This window comes from Myiozetetes cayanensis, unplaced genomic scaffold (genome assembly GCF_022539395.1).
Source record: "Myiozetetes cayanensis isolate MyiCay16 unplaced genomic scaffold, myiCay2020 scf992, whole genome shotgun sequence".
Taxonomy (NCBI): domain Eukaryota; kingdom Metazoa; phylum Chordata; class Aves; order Passeriformes; family Tyrannidae; genus Myiozetetes; species Myiozetetes cayanensis.
This window is the reverse complement of record NW_026088288.1, coordinates 1-15,075: the sequence shown is the minus strand read 5'-3', so window position 1 is coordinate 15,075 and position 15,075 is coordinate 1. Positions and strand designations below refer to the sequence as shown.

The 15,075-nt window shown below is 53.7% G+C and overlaps 1 protein-coding gene across 1 annotated transcript; it reads right to left on the bottom strand.

The window, feature by feature from the left end:
* Positions 1-6: 6 nt before the first annotated feature.
* Positions 7-14,017, bottom strand: LOC126653235 (mothers against decapentaplegic homolog 4-like; the record flags this gene model as incomplete). Its single annotated transcript, XM_050340766.1, has 10 exons — positions 13,427-14,017; positions 12,226-12,400; positions 11,772-11,801; positions 10,009-10,224; positions 8,303-8,422; positions 8,034-8,144; positions 4,880-4,930; positions 2,973-3,156; positions 2,011-2,179; positions 7-93 (listed from the first exon to the last, which is right to left on the bottom strand). Coding segments are annotated over exons 1-10 (1,392 nt in total), but the record flags the coding sequence as incomplete, so codon positions are not given.
* Positions 14,018-15,075: the final 1,058 nt, after the last annotated feature.

Sequence of the window (15,075 nt, the reverse complement as noted above, 5' to 3'; positions counted from 1 at the left end):
GCCCGCCACGGCGGCGGCCTGTGCGGCGGCGGCGGCCTGCGCGGTGGCAGCCTGCTGCTGCATCTGGCGGTGGCACTGCCGCAGGTCGAACACCTGCACGGGAACACAGAACGCTCAGCGGGGCAGGGACGGGAGAGACGGACAGGAAAAGCATCCCCCAGATCCTGACCCCAGAGACAGCCAGGAAAAGCATCCCCCAGATCCAGGGACAGCCAGGAAAAGGATCCCCAGATCCCACCCCAGAGACAGCCAGGAAAAGCATCCCCCAGATCCCACCCCCAGAGACAGCCAGGAACAGGATACCCAGATCCAGGGACAGTCAGGAAAAGCATCCCCCAGATCCAGAGACAGCCAGGAAAAGCATCCCCCAGATACTGACCCCAGAGACAGCCAGGCAAAGCATCCCCCAGATCCAGGGACAGCCAGGAAAAGGATCCCCAGATCCTGAGACAGTCAGGCAAAGGATCCCCAGATCCTGAGACAGCCAGGAAAAGGATTCCCCAGATACCACCCCCTGAGACAGCCAGGAAAAGGATACCCCAGATCCCATCCCCAGAGACAGCCAGGAAAAGGATTCCCCAGATCCAGCCCCAGAGACAGCCAGGCAAAGGATCCCCAGATCCAGAGACAGCCAGGCAAAGGATCCCCAGATCCCACCCCCAGAGACAGCCAGGCAAAGGATCCCCAGATCCAGAGACAGCCAGGCAAAGGATCCCCAGATCCAGAGACAGCCAGGCAAAGGATCCCCAGATCCCACCCCCAGAGCCAGCCAGGCAAAGGATCCCCAGATCCCATCCCCAGAGACAGCCAGGCAAAGGATCCCCAGATCCTGACCCCAGAGACAGCCAGGCAAAGGATCCCCAGATCCCACCCCCAGAGACAGCCAGGCAAAGGATCCCCAGATCCAGAGCCAGCAGCCCCTCTGCTCTCTCTGCTCTCTGCTCTCCCATAGCACGCTCTCACCACACACACTCCTGGGGTAAAAGCGAACTTTCCCTGAGCTGGTTTCGCTCCTGGCAGGAGTAATCCTTTAAAGCTGACTCCCAAAGGGATTCTCCCCGTGGTGGCACCACCACCTGCCTAAAGCAGCGCCTGGTGTGGGAATGACTGCAGGAAGGGTGCTACAGGCTCACTGCACTACAGCTTTTTAGTATATATATAAATATATATAAATATATAAAAATTAAATATAAATATATATATAAAAATTTTAAAAAAACCCCACGATAAATAAATGAAAATATAAATAAAGAAAAATACATAAAACAAGCAACTTTGCCTTACTGAACTGTGCTAGTCTATTTAGAAGAAATAGCAGCAACCGCTAGGTCTGAAGGTGCAGGTTTGGGGTCGCTGTGGTCACCAATCACCCTCTGCCATTAATTAACGCACAGGAACTCTGTTCTCATACCAGAAAGCTCATACACAGGGGCTGGTGGGGTTTCTTTCACCTTCACTGAGTACCTTGCCTGCAAAACCGGTGATCAAAAAAAAGAACCCACCGCAAGCTCCGAGCAGTTTTAACACAAGACTTGATTTTCTTGGGTTTTTTACGAGCTTTGTCCAAAATAAAAAGTTTTTTGACTTTGCCCAAAATAAAAAGTTTCAAGTGTGGCAGAGGTCACGTCCAAGCGAGAACCTCCTCAAAAATACTCTGTTTCCGTGCATCTCTCCCCTGATCCCTGGATCACTTCCCTCCTCGAAACAGTTCCAGAGTTTTGCCGGATTTATACTTATTTTTACACACTTCTCCTGTTCCGGAGAAGAGGAACCGAAAAAGCGCTGCTAAAGATGCCGGCAGCAGCTGATTTAGACCTGAAACCACAAAGAGCCGCTGGCGAGAGTGCCGGTGACGAAACAGAACGAGCTCCTTCTGCGGCACCCGGGTGACGCTTCCAGCTCAGGGCCGTTTTCACAGCAATTTTCACAGGTCCCCCCCAGGGAAATGCTGGGTGAGGCCCCCCTGACAGTCCCAGGAGCCCAGCGCTCGCCCAGGGGCGCGGAACCCACCTTGATGTAGGCGCTGGGGTAGATCTTGTGCACGGCGTCGCCCGGGGCGCGCCCCGCCTCCCTGTCCAGGTAGTAGCTCTGCACGAACACCGCGTGGTCGCTCAGGCACCGCACCCACACGTCGCCCTCGCCCTTGCACTCCAGCTGCACCCCCTTGCCTATGTGCAACCTGCGGGAGGAAGAGCAGGGACGATGCGGCTCGCGCCCAGGGAGCCGCGGGGGCAGCTGCCCCGGGGCCGCCCGAAATCACAGCTCTTATTTCGCGTGTTGGCACCTATGTGGGCACACCTGCAAAGCGAAAACCCGTCTGGGGAGCCAGGGGGAAGGCCTGGGGGAAACACAGGAGGCAGGAGCAGCGGTGTTTGGTTAGCAGATACCGCACTCGGTGACGGTACAGGGCTGGGACACCGAACAGGCTCAGGAGTGTGAAGCTCCCACAGGTGGGTTTTTTTTTACAGAAAGCCACTCAAAAAACATAAACTAAAAATTCAGAACTGTTTTGTTTGGATCACAATCCAACACTTTCACTGTCCCGGAGACATTGGAGGCGTTTTCTTCCTTCTCCTTTCAAGGAGGGGGGAAGAAAAGCTGCAAGATCGCTTCGGTTCTCCGCGCTCCCACATCAGAGCCCAGCCCAAGCACGGTGAGAAAATGAAACTCCAACAGCTCCCTGCGAAGCCTGCTTTGCTCCTGTGACAAATGTGTGTGCTCCAGCCCTCCTCACCCCACCCAGCGCTGTGGAGAGCCAGCGTCCAGCCTGCACGAGCCGCTAACTTTACCCCCGAAGCACGGCCTCCTGACGGCAAAGCGGGGCAGGGCGACTCGCTGTAGGGCTCTGCAGGGCTCTGTCCCACAGCTCAGCATCACAGGAGCGGCCCAGAGAGGCCCAGCTCAGCCCAAACACACAGCACCACCCTGCAGAGCCCACACACACACAAAACAGGGCACGGCTCCTGGGGTACCTCGCTCTCTCTATGGCCTCTGTTCTGTGCACGTTGGAGAGCTGGCCCAGGCAGAAGCGGTCTCCCCCGGAGGGATCAACGTAGCCGTCCACGGTGACAATGGGGCAGCTGGAAGGGACCTTGAACGTCTCCCCGACCTGCACGTCCATTTCAAAGTACGCGATGGAACACCAGTACTCTGGGGCTGAAGGACAACCACAGTTAACCTACTGAAAAGGCACAAAAGCAGGCCCGTAAATCCACCCCAGACACAACCAACTAAGCCTTCTGCAGCGGCTCCTGCCGTTCAGGGAGGAGCACACACGCACACAGGCGGGTTCTGACAGACAAAGGCGCAGGGAAACGCCACACACCGGGACAAACACGGGCTCGTGGCTTTCATCTGAGCACACCTCGGCGCTGGAGGCTTCTGTAGTCAGCACCTTACAAGCTTTTGTACAGTCCATAACTCCCAGTTAAGACTCTGCAAGCCACCTGCATCCCTGCACCTCGTAACTACAGCTCTGGCACGGAGGAGTCGTGCTTTTGTGCCCGGGCAGGGCTGGGCTGGCAGCAACTAACCCTGAAACAGATCCGGCTGGAGATAAAAGAGCAATCACCTCCCTGGTGAAGGTGTACTCCCCCACCCTCCCTGCAGAGGAAACTGGCTTTGGGAGAGCAGGGCAAGGGGTGGGAAAAAACACATCAAAGATCCCACAGGGATCTTGTCCGCACACAGGGTCGGGGACGGGGCAAAACGGGGCGGTATCAGGAGAGGGAGCAGAACACAGTGGCGTGTTTTCACAGCAAAGAGGTGCCTGCTAACTCGTTAGCTCCTGGCTGTCTGAAGAGCTGCCTGCAAGGGGAAGGTGGCTGTCTGCAGAGGAGGAAGGTGCCATGTCAGGAAGACAGGCCCAGCCTCCCCAGAGGATTCCACGAAACCCAAGCAGTCGAGTCAGAGACGGAACCTGACAGAGCAGGCAAGGGGGTTTTGTGCACGAGCATCTGCTGTTCCTGCGCCACCTGGGAGCACCTGGCCTGTCAAGCCTTCAGCAGTGTGTTGTGTGTGCTTTTAGCTGTTAAGAGTGTCTCTCCTCAGGCACACTAAAACCTGAAGTTGTCACGAGCTGAAGTGGCTGGGGATTCTGGGGACTCAGCACTCCTGGTGGCTACAGGGATCCATTTCCACAGAAGGGTAACGCAGCTGGGACTTGCTTCTTGGGGAGGGCAGAGAAAGCCCTGGAAACACAGGCTGGTTTTGGGCTGGATGGGACCTTGAAGCTCATCCCATTCCCACGCCCCTGCCACGGGCAGGGACACCTCCCACCAGCCCAGGGTGCTCCAAGGCCGTCCAACCTGCTTCATCAGAAAAACATAAACCGAGGTGCCTCAACTCCTTCTGGGTTGTTTTTTTTTTATCTTAAAACAAACGGTCCTGTCTGGGAGGACTCAGCAGGATGAAATCAACAGGGTGGAAGAGATACAAAACGATGGGAAATACAGTTTAGCTACGGTTAAGTTCAGACGGCAACTATCAGCAATTTAACTCCCTGGCACTGCCTTAGTAACCGGCCAAGAAACAAACAAGTTGAACTTTTAGGCTTTTAAACTGTTTTTAAACTTCTTGGCACGCCCTGAGCTCCGCAGGTGAAAACTCCCAACCACAGGGCACCCTGAAGAGTTTGGGACCGAGGACACTGAGGGGTCAGACCCTGCAGGGCAGGCACCAGCTCAGGGTGGGCTTGGGGCTGCAATCTGTCACTTAGAGGCACCTCAGTTAAATTCAGCTCACAGCTTGTGTTGTCACCACTCCAAAAGGAGATGCCCCAGCCCCAAACCCGGATTTATCCCAGCACGGCCCCTCTCCTTCTCACAGCATTAACGTGTGCATCCCTCAGCATCAGCATCACCTGCCAGAATTTACTCACCAGGATGATTCGATATGGGAGGCTGGAATGCAAGCTCGTTGTGAACTGGCCCTTTGAAAAAGAAAACATGCAGTTTGTCTTAGAGGAGTGAGGGAAAACAAGGTTTTCTCTCTCAGCTTGTTTCCCCGCGACATCACACTTTGTTAAGCCTCTTCAGTCACTGAACAAGTTGTCCTGCGTGCCGTGGACTTCCCCACGAGAAACAGTCCCTCGGGATGGGAAAAAAAGCCCCAGAGAAGTCACTTTCTAAAGGAAAAAACACTGAATACAGTGTTGGTACGAGTCAGACTGTTCTCTCTTTACGAACTAAGTGGGTCCCTCACAGGAGAGCAGGGAGGACTCAAACGTAGTATTTTAAGTAGCGGCAGCTTTTGCAACAAGATGTCAAGGCAGGCACAACGCAGGAAGGTGTGAAACACGCAACTCTGCGGAGCCAGGAACGGCAGCAGCCAGGAAAAGCTCGGCGTGGCACCACCAGCCCGCTACAAATGTTAATTATGGAAAGACACACGCCCCGAGAAACATTTGTGGAGCATCCCCAACACCCCCGCTAGAGCTTCTACCATCCCGGTGTTCTCACAGATAATATACGATCAGTGGAGTGGGATCCCAACAGAGCAAAGCAGTTAAATTTAATAATTGCCTCTACACCACAGTTTTATTTGTGGGGACAGGCTGGAGAGTCATTTTAACATTGGTGTACATACATGCTCTGCTCCACTAAAAGCACTGCTGCCTGCAGGGGACCTACATCAGAACATGTGTTTTATATTCTAATGTGGGGAATATCCTAACAGACACCGTGTTAGGAAAATAAAGAGCTCTTTTAGCTTTTTGTGCCGCAAAATTTAGAAAACTTGACACAAAACCCTTATAAATGCACTTACTGTGCTACACACCCCCCCTCAAAAAGTTTGATGGTTTTTCTTCCCTTCCCACCTCCTCTGCCTCAAAACAAGAGGCTGCTGTGCTGTTTCACAGATGAAAAAAACCCCATTTTTAACTCTGTGTGCTAAGGGGCTCGCAGACCAGGCTGTGGCAAAGACCACTCTCCTGACAGAACCTTCGTGCACGGGGTCCCTCCCATGCAGTTCTTTCAAACTGGCTTAGTGCACCTGGGCACAGGTCTTCCTAAAGCTTAAGAATGACTTCCCCAAAACCCCCTGGACACTGAAAAACAGCCGGGAATTTCCGAGTGTTGAAAGAAAAAATAAATAAAATAAAAAAATACCCAAACGCCACTTGCCGAATCAGCCCCCCCCTCACTCTTTCCTGTGAGGGAAATGCTCAGTGCCAGACTGCAGAGCTTTGGGGACAGAGGGTTTGGAAAGGAAAGGGTTTGCTGGGTGTGGGGAGAGGAGGGGGATGTCCATGGCACCACTGCAGATGAGTTCCTGATGGGGAACACCCCCAAGAGCCCCAGGCTGCCAGAGCAGGGGGCTGGGGGCTCAGGGTGAACAGGCACAACCTCTCCCCATCATCCCACAGAGCTGCAGGTGCCCCAGAGCAGTGGGATGTCCATGGCACCACTGCAGATGAGTTCCTGATGGGGAACACCCCCAAGAGCTCCAGGCTGGCAGAGCAGGGGGCTGGGGGGCTCAGGGTGAGCAGGTACAACCTCCCCCCATCATCCCACAGAGCTGTAGGTGCCCCAGAGCAGTGGGATGTCCATGGCACCACTGCAGATGAGTTCCTGATGGGGAACACCCACGAGCCCCAGGCTGCCAGAGCAGGGGGCTGGGGGCTCAGGGTGAGCAGGCACGACCTCCCCCCATCATCCCACAGAGCTGCAGGTGCCCCAGAGCAGTGGGATGTCCATGGCACCACTGCAGATGAGTTCCTGATGGGGAACACCCCTGAGCCCCAGGCTGGCAGAGCAGGGGGCTGGGGGGCTCAGGGTGAACAGGCACAACCTCTCCCCATCATCCCACAGAGCTGCAGGTGCCCCAGAGCAGTGGGATGTCCATGGCACCACTGCAGATGAGTTCCTGATGGGGAACACCACCAAGAGCTCCAGGCTGCCAGAGCAGGGGGCTGGGGGGTACAGGGTGAGCAGGCATGACCTCCCAACACCATCCCACAGAGCTGTAGGTGCCCCAGGGCAGTGGGATGTCCATGGCACCACTGCAGATGAGTTCCTGATCTCTGCCACTTCCACAGGGGGAAGAGCCCCAGGCTGCCAGAGCAGGGGGCTGGGGGTTCAGGGTGAACAGGTACAACCTCCCCCCACCCCACAGAGCTGCAGGTGCCCCAGAGCAGTGGGATGCCCATGGCAGCACTGCAGATGAGTTCCTGATGGGGAACACCCCCGAGCCCCAGGCTGGCAGAGCAGGGGGCTGGGGGCTCAGGGTGAGCAGGCACGACCTCCCCCCACCCTACAGAGCTGTAGGTGCCCCAGAGCAGTGGGATGTCCATGGCAGCACTGCAGATGAGTTCCTGATGGGGAACACCCCCGAGCCCCAGGCTGCCAGAGCAGGGGGCTGGGGGGCTCAGGGTGAGCAGGTACAACCTCCCCCCACCCCACAGAGCTGCAGGAGCACAAGAGCAGTGGGATGTCCATGGCACCACTGCAGATGAGTTCCTGATGGGGAACACCCCCAAGAGCCCCAGGCTGCCAGAGCAGGGGGCTGGGGGGCTCAGGGTGAGCAGGCACGACCCCCTCCCTGTCCCACAGAGCTGCAGGAGCACAAGAGCAGTGGGATGTCCATGGCACCACTGCAGATGAGTTCCTGATGGGGAACACCCCCAAGAGCCCCAGGCTGCCAGAGCAGGGGGCTGGGGGGCTCAGGGTGAGCAGGCACGACCCCCTCCCTGTCCCACAGAGCTGCAGGTGCCCCAGGGCAGTGGGATGTCCATGGCACCACTGCAGATGAGTTCCTGATGGGGAACACCACCAAGAGCTCCAGGCTGCCAGAGCAGGGGGCTGGGGGGCTCAGGGTGAGCAGGCACGACCTCCCCCCATCATCCCACAGAGCTGCAGGTGCCCCAGAGCAGGGGGATGTCCATAGCACCACTGCAGATGAGTTCCTGATGGGGAACACCCCCAAGAGCCCCAGGTTGGCAGAGCAGGGGGCTGGGGGCTCAGGGTGAGCAGGCACAACCTCCCCCCACCCCACAGAGCTGCAGGTGCCCCAGAGCAGTGCGAGGAGCTCACAGTAGTGGCCGGGGTGCATGGGTGGGTGGTGCTGCAGGTGGCCGTTCTGGTGGTGAGGGATGGTGGGCGTGTAGGCCGCCGTCCGGCTCCCGGTCCAGGTCGTGGTGCTGTCTGCAGGAAAAAGAGAGAGAGAGAGAGAGCAGGGGGTTGGCTTTTTAAGGGAGTTTCCCCCCCCTGCATCTCCCTCCTAAGGCCTCTGTTTGTCCTGAACGTTCGGGAACTGGTTTTGGAGAGAGAGCTAAGAGGAGCGCACGTTCGTGGATACTCACTGTGGTGGTAAGTGGCTGGCTGAGCTGCAAACCCATTCTGCTGAGCTCCTGGCTGAGGCCCTGCAGCAATCTGTAAGAGTCCATCACTATGGCTACCTGTCAATATACTGGTAGGTTGACCTGGTAAAAGAACACACTACCTATTCGTGAGCGTTCCAAAACTGCAATGACCGAGAGCTCAGCGCTACACTGGGCAGGGGAATGAATACACCCCGCTGAGGGCACTGCACAGGCACGGCTCCTACAAGCCTGGTTCCAGCATTTTGTTTTTTTTTTCCTGTTTTCCACCCGCCAGAGTGTCGTAGGAAACCCCCGAGGCAAAAATGCCCCGCCCTGGATAACTTTGACTCTGACACCTTCGTCCTGGTCACTGCTCACGGTCGGGAAGGAAAGAAGAAGAGGTGCCACGAGTTTCACCGGGGGACACAGACAGAGACAGGCCAGCAGCAGGCCCAGCAAGCTGCTCGTTTTCAGCGTGTTTTAACTGCTGTCCCTGAGGAGGACACTCACTTAAATCCCTCCAAAACGTGCTGACCGGTGTTTTATTTTTATACACAGTGCTTCGGCAGAGCTGCGTACATCGCCGGACTCCCTCCTCAGAAAAGCTGCTGTGTTTTCTTTTTTTTTGATCCCAAATAAATATTCCAAGAGCTGTCCTAAAGTTAAAAACTGCAGATGTTTCGCAGCAGGTTAACAGAATCTGACTTCTAAAGGCTTCAGCTCAGCCATCAGCACTAAACTGATCAGCAGTTTCACAAGTACACTCGCACTCTCAAACTGGTGTGGCTAGCAGAACTCAGCACACTGAGAACTTGAACTAAAACCTAAAAATTAGCTTTTTTTTTTTTTCTCCCCTGTCCACTTGGCTCCAACAATCATAGCACCGGTGAGAAAAAGTTACTGGCTATAAACCGTTGTGCAAGGGCAACCTCTGCTGGAAGCAAAGGCAGGCATCCCATCTCAGCCTGGCCACACCATCACTGGTTTTATTAAAAAAAAAACCCAAAAAAACTGCCAGCTAAAACTGAAGGGCTTCACCAAAACAGCGTGCCACCCTCACTCGGACCTGGTGACGTGAAATCAACCACACTCCCACATCTTTCACGTGAACCCCCCCCCAGATTTGGTGGTCTCCCTGGGTGGGTAACTGCCCTGCTGCCCGGCTGCAGAGCAGGGTGAGGCCCTTCCACTTGCACCAGATGCACAGAGAAGAGGAGGAGGAGCTTCAAGGCAGCGCTGCCCAACAGACCCACGACAATGTTAATGACCAGGGCTGCCACTACGGTGGCACAGCGCGCCTCTGTAAAAATAATGAATTTAAAACGGGCGGGCTAAAGGATGGCATTAAGATCTCCTGGCACTGCCACCTTACAGCGTGCCCGTTTGTTGCTCTGCCTGCCGCTGTCACGAAGCAGTGGTTTCATTTCTACAGCAATTAACAGCCACAACATCCTGCTAGAGCTCAGATGCTCTGACATTTTGCCACTGCCCCTCGGCGTGGCCAGAACGGTCTCGCGAGGCCCGTGTGCCGAAAAGGAGGCTGGGTCGCCCTGCCCCGGGGTTAAAACCTGACTGACCCCCCTCAGGAGCCCGCTCAGATCGTTATCACCACACGCTTTTTGTCGGTGCCAGAGCAGGGATCCGCCCTGCCAAGGCCCCGCTCAGGCGCTCCCTCGAGGCGCCCCGCGCAACCCCGATGATCTTACTTGTGGAGGCCACGGGAATGTTGGGGAAATTGGTGGTGCTGGTGGTGCTGGCCTCGGTGGGGGCCAGCATGGCCGGGGCGCTGTAAGGCTCTGTGGAGGCCCTGTTGCTTGGGGGGTGCTGGATGGTCTGCACGGAGTGTCCCTCGGCGGAGCTCAGCGACGGCTGCCCCTCGTAGTCGTGGACGTACTCGTCCTTCACCAGCATGCTGGAGGGAGCTGCGGGCACACACAGGGCTCAGCACGCACCCACACACCTCCAGAATCCCACACAGACCATGCAGCTTTTCAAGCAACAGCAGAGCCGTTAAAACAGCAGGGTTTGAACGGACAAACAGCTCCGAGCCGGCAGCGGGGCACTTGGAGGCACGGCTGGATGGGAAAAGCGAGCTGTTTATTTCACTTAATGCCCTCAGGCAGGCAGTTTAGTCCCACAGGCAGCAGAATTCAACAGCGCTTTGCCCCGGCAGTCCATCATTATTTGACTGGAGGTGGTCAATAAAAGGGAAAAACACGCTTTCTGTCAAGCAGCTCAAAGAATGTTAAGGCAGCAGCTAGCAAGCCAGTCCTTAGTGTACGAGCAAGAACACACATAAAGCCCCCGTGAAAAACATAACAGCACAGCACTAAAAACTTCGTGCATCCCTGGAGTAACTTTTAGGCAACTCCCACACGAGGACTGACTAGAAACATCCAATTCGCACCAAAAGGCCCCATAAAGCTACTCTGTATTTAACAGTGTAGCCCCCTAATCCAGAGCATCAGGAAATCGCCACCACTGCCACCACAGTGGTTTATTTGCTGTATTTGCTGCCACTGAGGCTGTTCAAATAAAACTCCTCACACCACGTTAGCTCCCGTGCCCATTTTTTAAAGCAGCCCAAAGTAATGCCAAGATCCGATGGCGATTTTCGTGCCTCCTGCTGCAAAGCCAGCAGCAGCACAGGGGAAACACTCGTGGTGTATTTTAACTGCTGGCTGGTTAAGCTCTGGTCCTGCAGGGAAGGGTCGTTTTTCAGGAGACACAACAGGCTAATGATGCAAATCAGCAGAGCTCGTGAGGTTAAGTCTGATGGGTGGTTTGGGGGCGGTTTTTAAGTCGTTTTTGCTCGTATGATTCTAGTGATGTGCTGAAAAACCACTGGGTTATCTCCTGCTCTGTGAATTTCTGAGGGAGGGAGAATAAAAAGGCACAATCTCAGGTTTCTGAACAATGTTCCCTGGACATTTAATGTCCAGTTTCTCTCCAGCTGCAGGGAAAGCAAGAGCGCTGGGCTCCTTCGTTCAGCTGCATGCTAACCGCAGAATTGTTATTATTTTCTCCTTCAGCCACTAATTAAAATTGTAAGCATTTATTATTCCCAATTCCATTAACTGGCATATTCCACAGGTGCACACAGCTTTGGGTGTCCCTTTTTTTGTATTAATTAGGAGGATTCCACAGCGAGGTCTCTGTTTTTCTTTTTTTTTTTTTTACTTTATAATTTGGAATCGACGAAAAGAGAACGCAGGTACAAGCTTGGCTGAAGCCTCCACTTCAGGAATTTATCAATACCTGCCTCCCATGTGCTACCTGGGCAACTCACAGGATTTATGAAACTTCCCCTGATACTCTACTCAGCTGGTTTTCCAAAGCCAGGGAGACAAATGCATTTATTTCCCTCTGCTCTTGATCCTCCCTCCCAGAGAGACACAGGAACAAACCCCGCAGGGTTTAACACAGCTTTTGTGCCCACAGAAACGCAGCAGCAGCCAAAACTACTCACCAGAGCTCTGTAGTGTCAGCCCTGATAGATCTTTAAAGACAAGAAAAAGAAAAAGGGGGTTGTGGGGGGTTACACACACACAGATCTTCAGAAGTGTTGTAATCAAGTGCAAGCCTTTAAAAATTAGCACTGCAGAGCTTACAAACTGGCCCCCCTCCGTCCCAACATAAGTATCCACACTAAGGATTTGTGTCCCATATCCCCGGGACACAAATCTACTCCAAGAACTGCGGGCAAAGCCAGCAGAGAGATTTAAACTAAAGGCACAGCCCGCTCCCTCACACTGGGAATGGAGGCAGGAGGACAATTCCCCGAGGAACACAGAGCACAGGAGTGCAGCCAGACCATTAAAAGTTAATGCTCCTAACTCAGGTCGGTGTTTCCTACACAGAAAAAAACCCCCATTTCATGACTTATCCCCCCTGTTCCCCTTTAAACCGAGGGGTGTACTTACCGATGCCCGGCGACACGACACGCTCGTAATGGTAAGGATTTACACAGACACTGTCACACTTCAGGTCAAAGGCATACTGACAATATTTAACGTGCTTGAGTTCGTTCTTGTGGAGATCGGGCCACCTCCAGAGACGGGCGTAAATCACGTGGGGGAATCCCTTGCGACCCGCCACCTAAAAAACGAGTCAGACACAGGGGGTGGCTGGGAGAGCAGCCAGGGGTTTCACTCCACAGAGGCACTTCACTCTGCACAGTCAGTGAGGAGCAGAAAGCTGGGAGGGGGACAAACAACAACACACCCTTGCTCCATCCTCAAAATATATATATATATTTATATATATGTATAAAAAAAAGGTGGCGTGCAGTTTGCCCAAGTTCAGCAGAAATAAATTTCTATGAGGGTTTTGCCAGCACTGTGATTCTTGAGTAATAATAAAAAAAAAAATAAATAAAAAATGCTGGATGCAAAAAGGCAGAAGCAGAACTTGTGCTTAGCATGGCATGTAGGGTTGCCCTGCCCGCCGCAGACGTGAAGGAGCTTCGCCCCAGAGGAAGAGGGGGAATGAGGCACTAGAGCTACACTGGAAGGAATTTACCAGCAGAAAGAATGCCAATCGTTATGCTGAAGGGAAAAAAAAAAAAAATAATAAATCTTAAAAAAAAAAAAATTATATATAAAAAAGTAAAATAAATGTGTCTAGGGTAGACGGAAAGCTAGAGCCAGCAAACATGACACCTGCCCTGGGACGGGGAGGCCACAAGCCCAGGTGCACAGGTACTGAGCCCTGGCGATGCCAGGCTGCTGTAAATCCCCCTGCAGACTCCCTGGGGCAGCTCAGCGAGGGTCACAGGTCTGCCTCCACACCGCTGACCGACACAGAGCTAACAGAGGCTGTTCCTGACCCTGCGTTTTCACCACCACACACACACACCCCCCCCCACCCCATTCCAAAAACTCTGCCCCTCTGCTCCTCCTGGGGAAAAACACAGCAAAAAACACAGGAAAAAAACGCTCCTGCAGCAGGCCGGAGCTCCAGCCACAAAACACACCCCCATGCAGGGCCCAGGGGCGTGCAAGAGAAGGGCTGCCCTTCCTCAACGCCCTAGGAACCCGCGCCGCCCGCTTTTTGCTCCGGCTTGGCCCAGGAGGAAAACACCTGGGTTTGTTTTCTTTATTTTTTTTTTCCACTTGTACTGACCTGAAGCCTCCCATCCAGCGTTCTCTGTATTGTAACGCACTTGCTGGGGTGAGCTCCGTTTGTGGTTATGGCTGTAATCAAAGAATCCAGCTCATCCTTCTTCTCCTTCAGCTTTTTGACTAAACTCTCGATGGCGCGCTTGGCGAAGGTTTCGCTCTCTCCGCCTTGTCGATGGCACATCAAGCTGTGGACAATGCTCAGGCAAGCATCATTACTTGTTGGCGTGTTAGTAATAGACATATTGTCCATTTGTCACAGCTTTTTTTTTTTCTTTTTTCTCTTTCGGATCAAGCAGTCAGTTTTGGGGGCTGTTCTGACTTTTCAAGCTGATGAACGAGGGGTGATCCGAGTTAAGTGTTAGACGGGCTGTCCCTTGGTAAAACCTAGGAGGAAAAAAGTATATCTACATTAGAACTGGTGGGGTTTTTTTTTAAACAAACTGCAGATCATGTTTTCTGAGGAAGTCTGCGGCTTTTTTGCTTCTTTTGTTGTCGAGCTAAGTGCGGGATATTAAAAGCACATGACAAAAAACCTGCACTGCTCGTCCCACGACAGCTAAAAGCACGCTTAAGACGCTGCCTGCACGGTTTTAGACACAAGATTTGCTTCTCCCCCTAGTAATAATATTTAAACAAAGGCGGTGGTTTAGACGCAGGTACACGTGGTATGTCACACAGGGAGGGAAGGATCACGAGCTGAATCAGGAAAAGGAGAAGGGTGGCGATGGTTTCCTGCGTTCCACGCTGGCAGGGCGAGGCCAAGAGAAAGCACTGGCTGGGAATCGAGGGGCCTGAGCAGCGAAGAAGCTTGAATGCACACCAGAATCACCTGTCAGCTTCACTTAACAACCCTGTTCACAGTCCAGCTGTGTTCTGACCTCAGACTAACTGTGCTTCTCTTCGCTGGCCAGAGAGGCAGGAACTGTGCCTGGCCACGGGCTCAAGAGGCATTTAAGCAAATCAGTGTTGTGTGTACCTTCAGACACAGAAATCCCAACATTTGCCTCCCCTTGTTTGTATCCACCCCCTTCTGGATCAAGGCAAACCTGGCCAAAAAAGCCCTTCCCAACTTGTCTCAGAGAGAACTGCCCTGATTACAGTAAATACGAGATCAGGGATGAGTCCCCCCCTCACACTCTCGGGTTTGTTAAGGACCTGCAGTGGTTCCTGGTCATGAAGTCATTGCAGACCTCATCCTCTGGAAGCTCCCCTTAGTCCACAGGCTAGAAGAGCTGGCCTGACTCTCTCAGTTCCGAACGAGCTAATTCCTGCGCACTTCACCCAGAAACGCAGGAGGGCAGGTTTTGTGCAGCCACAGAAAAGGAGTCCCAGCATCGCCAAGAGCAGCTCTGGCTCCAGGGAGTCACCAAACTGCAGGGCCTGACCTTCATGAGACACTGGCAGCAAACACACGGGAGTGATTTTACTGTGTCTGCCGAGAGAGTTTAACACATACGGCCTTTCTGCAGCTACCGCGTTGTTCTGAGCAACGCAAATAAAACACATCCGATTCCGAACGCCCGGGGGCAAAAGGAAAAAAAAAAAGAAAAAGAAAAAGCCTGCTCACATTATATCCCAGGGAACACATCCAGTCAAAGACCTGTCACTGCACTGGGATTTTCCATGTTGTTGGAGGCGCAGGAGTAGCAG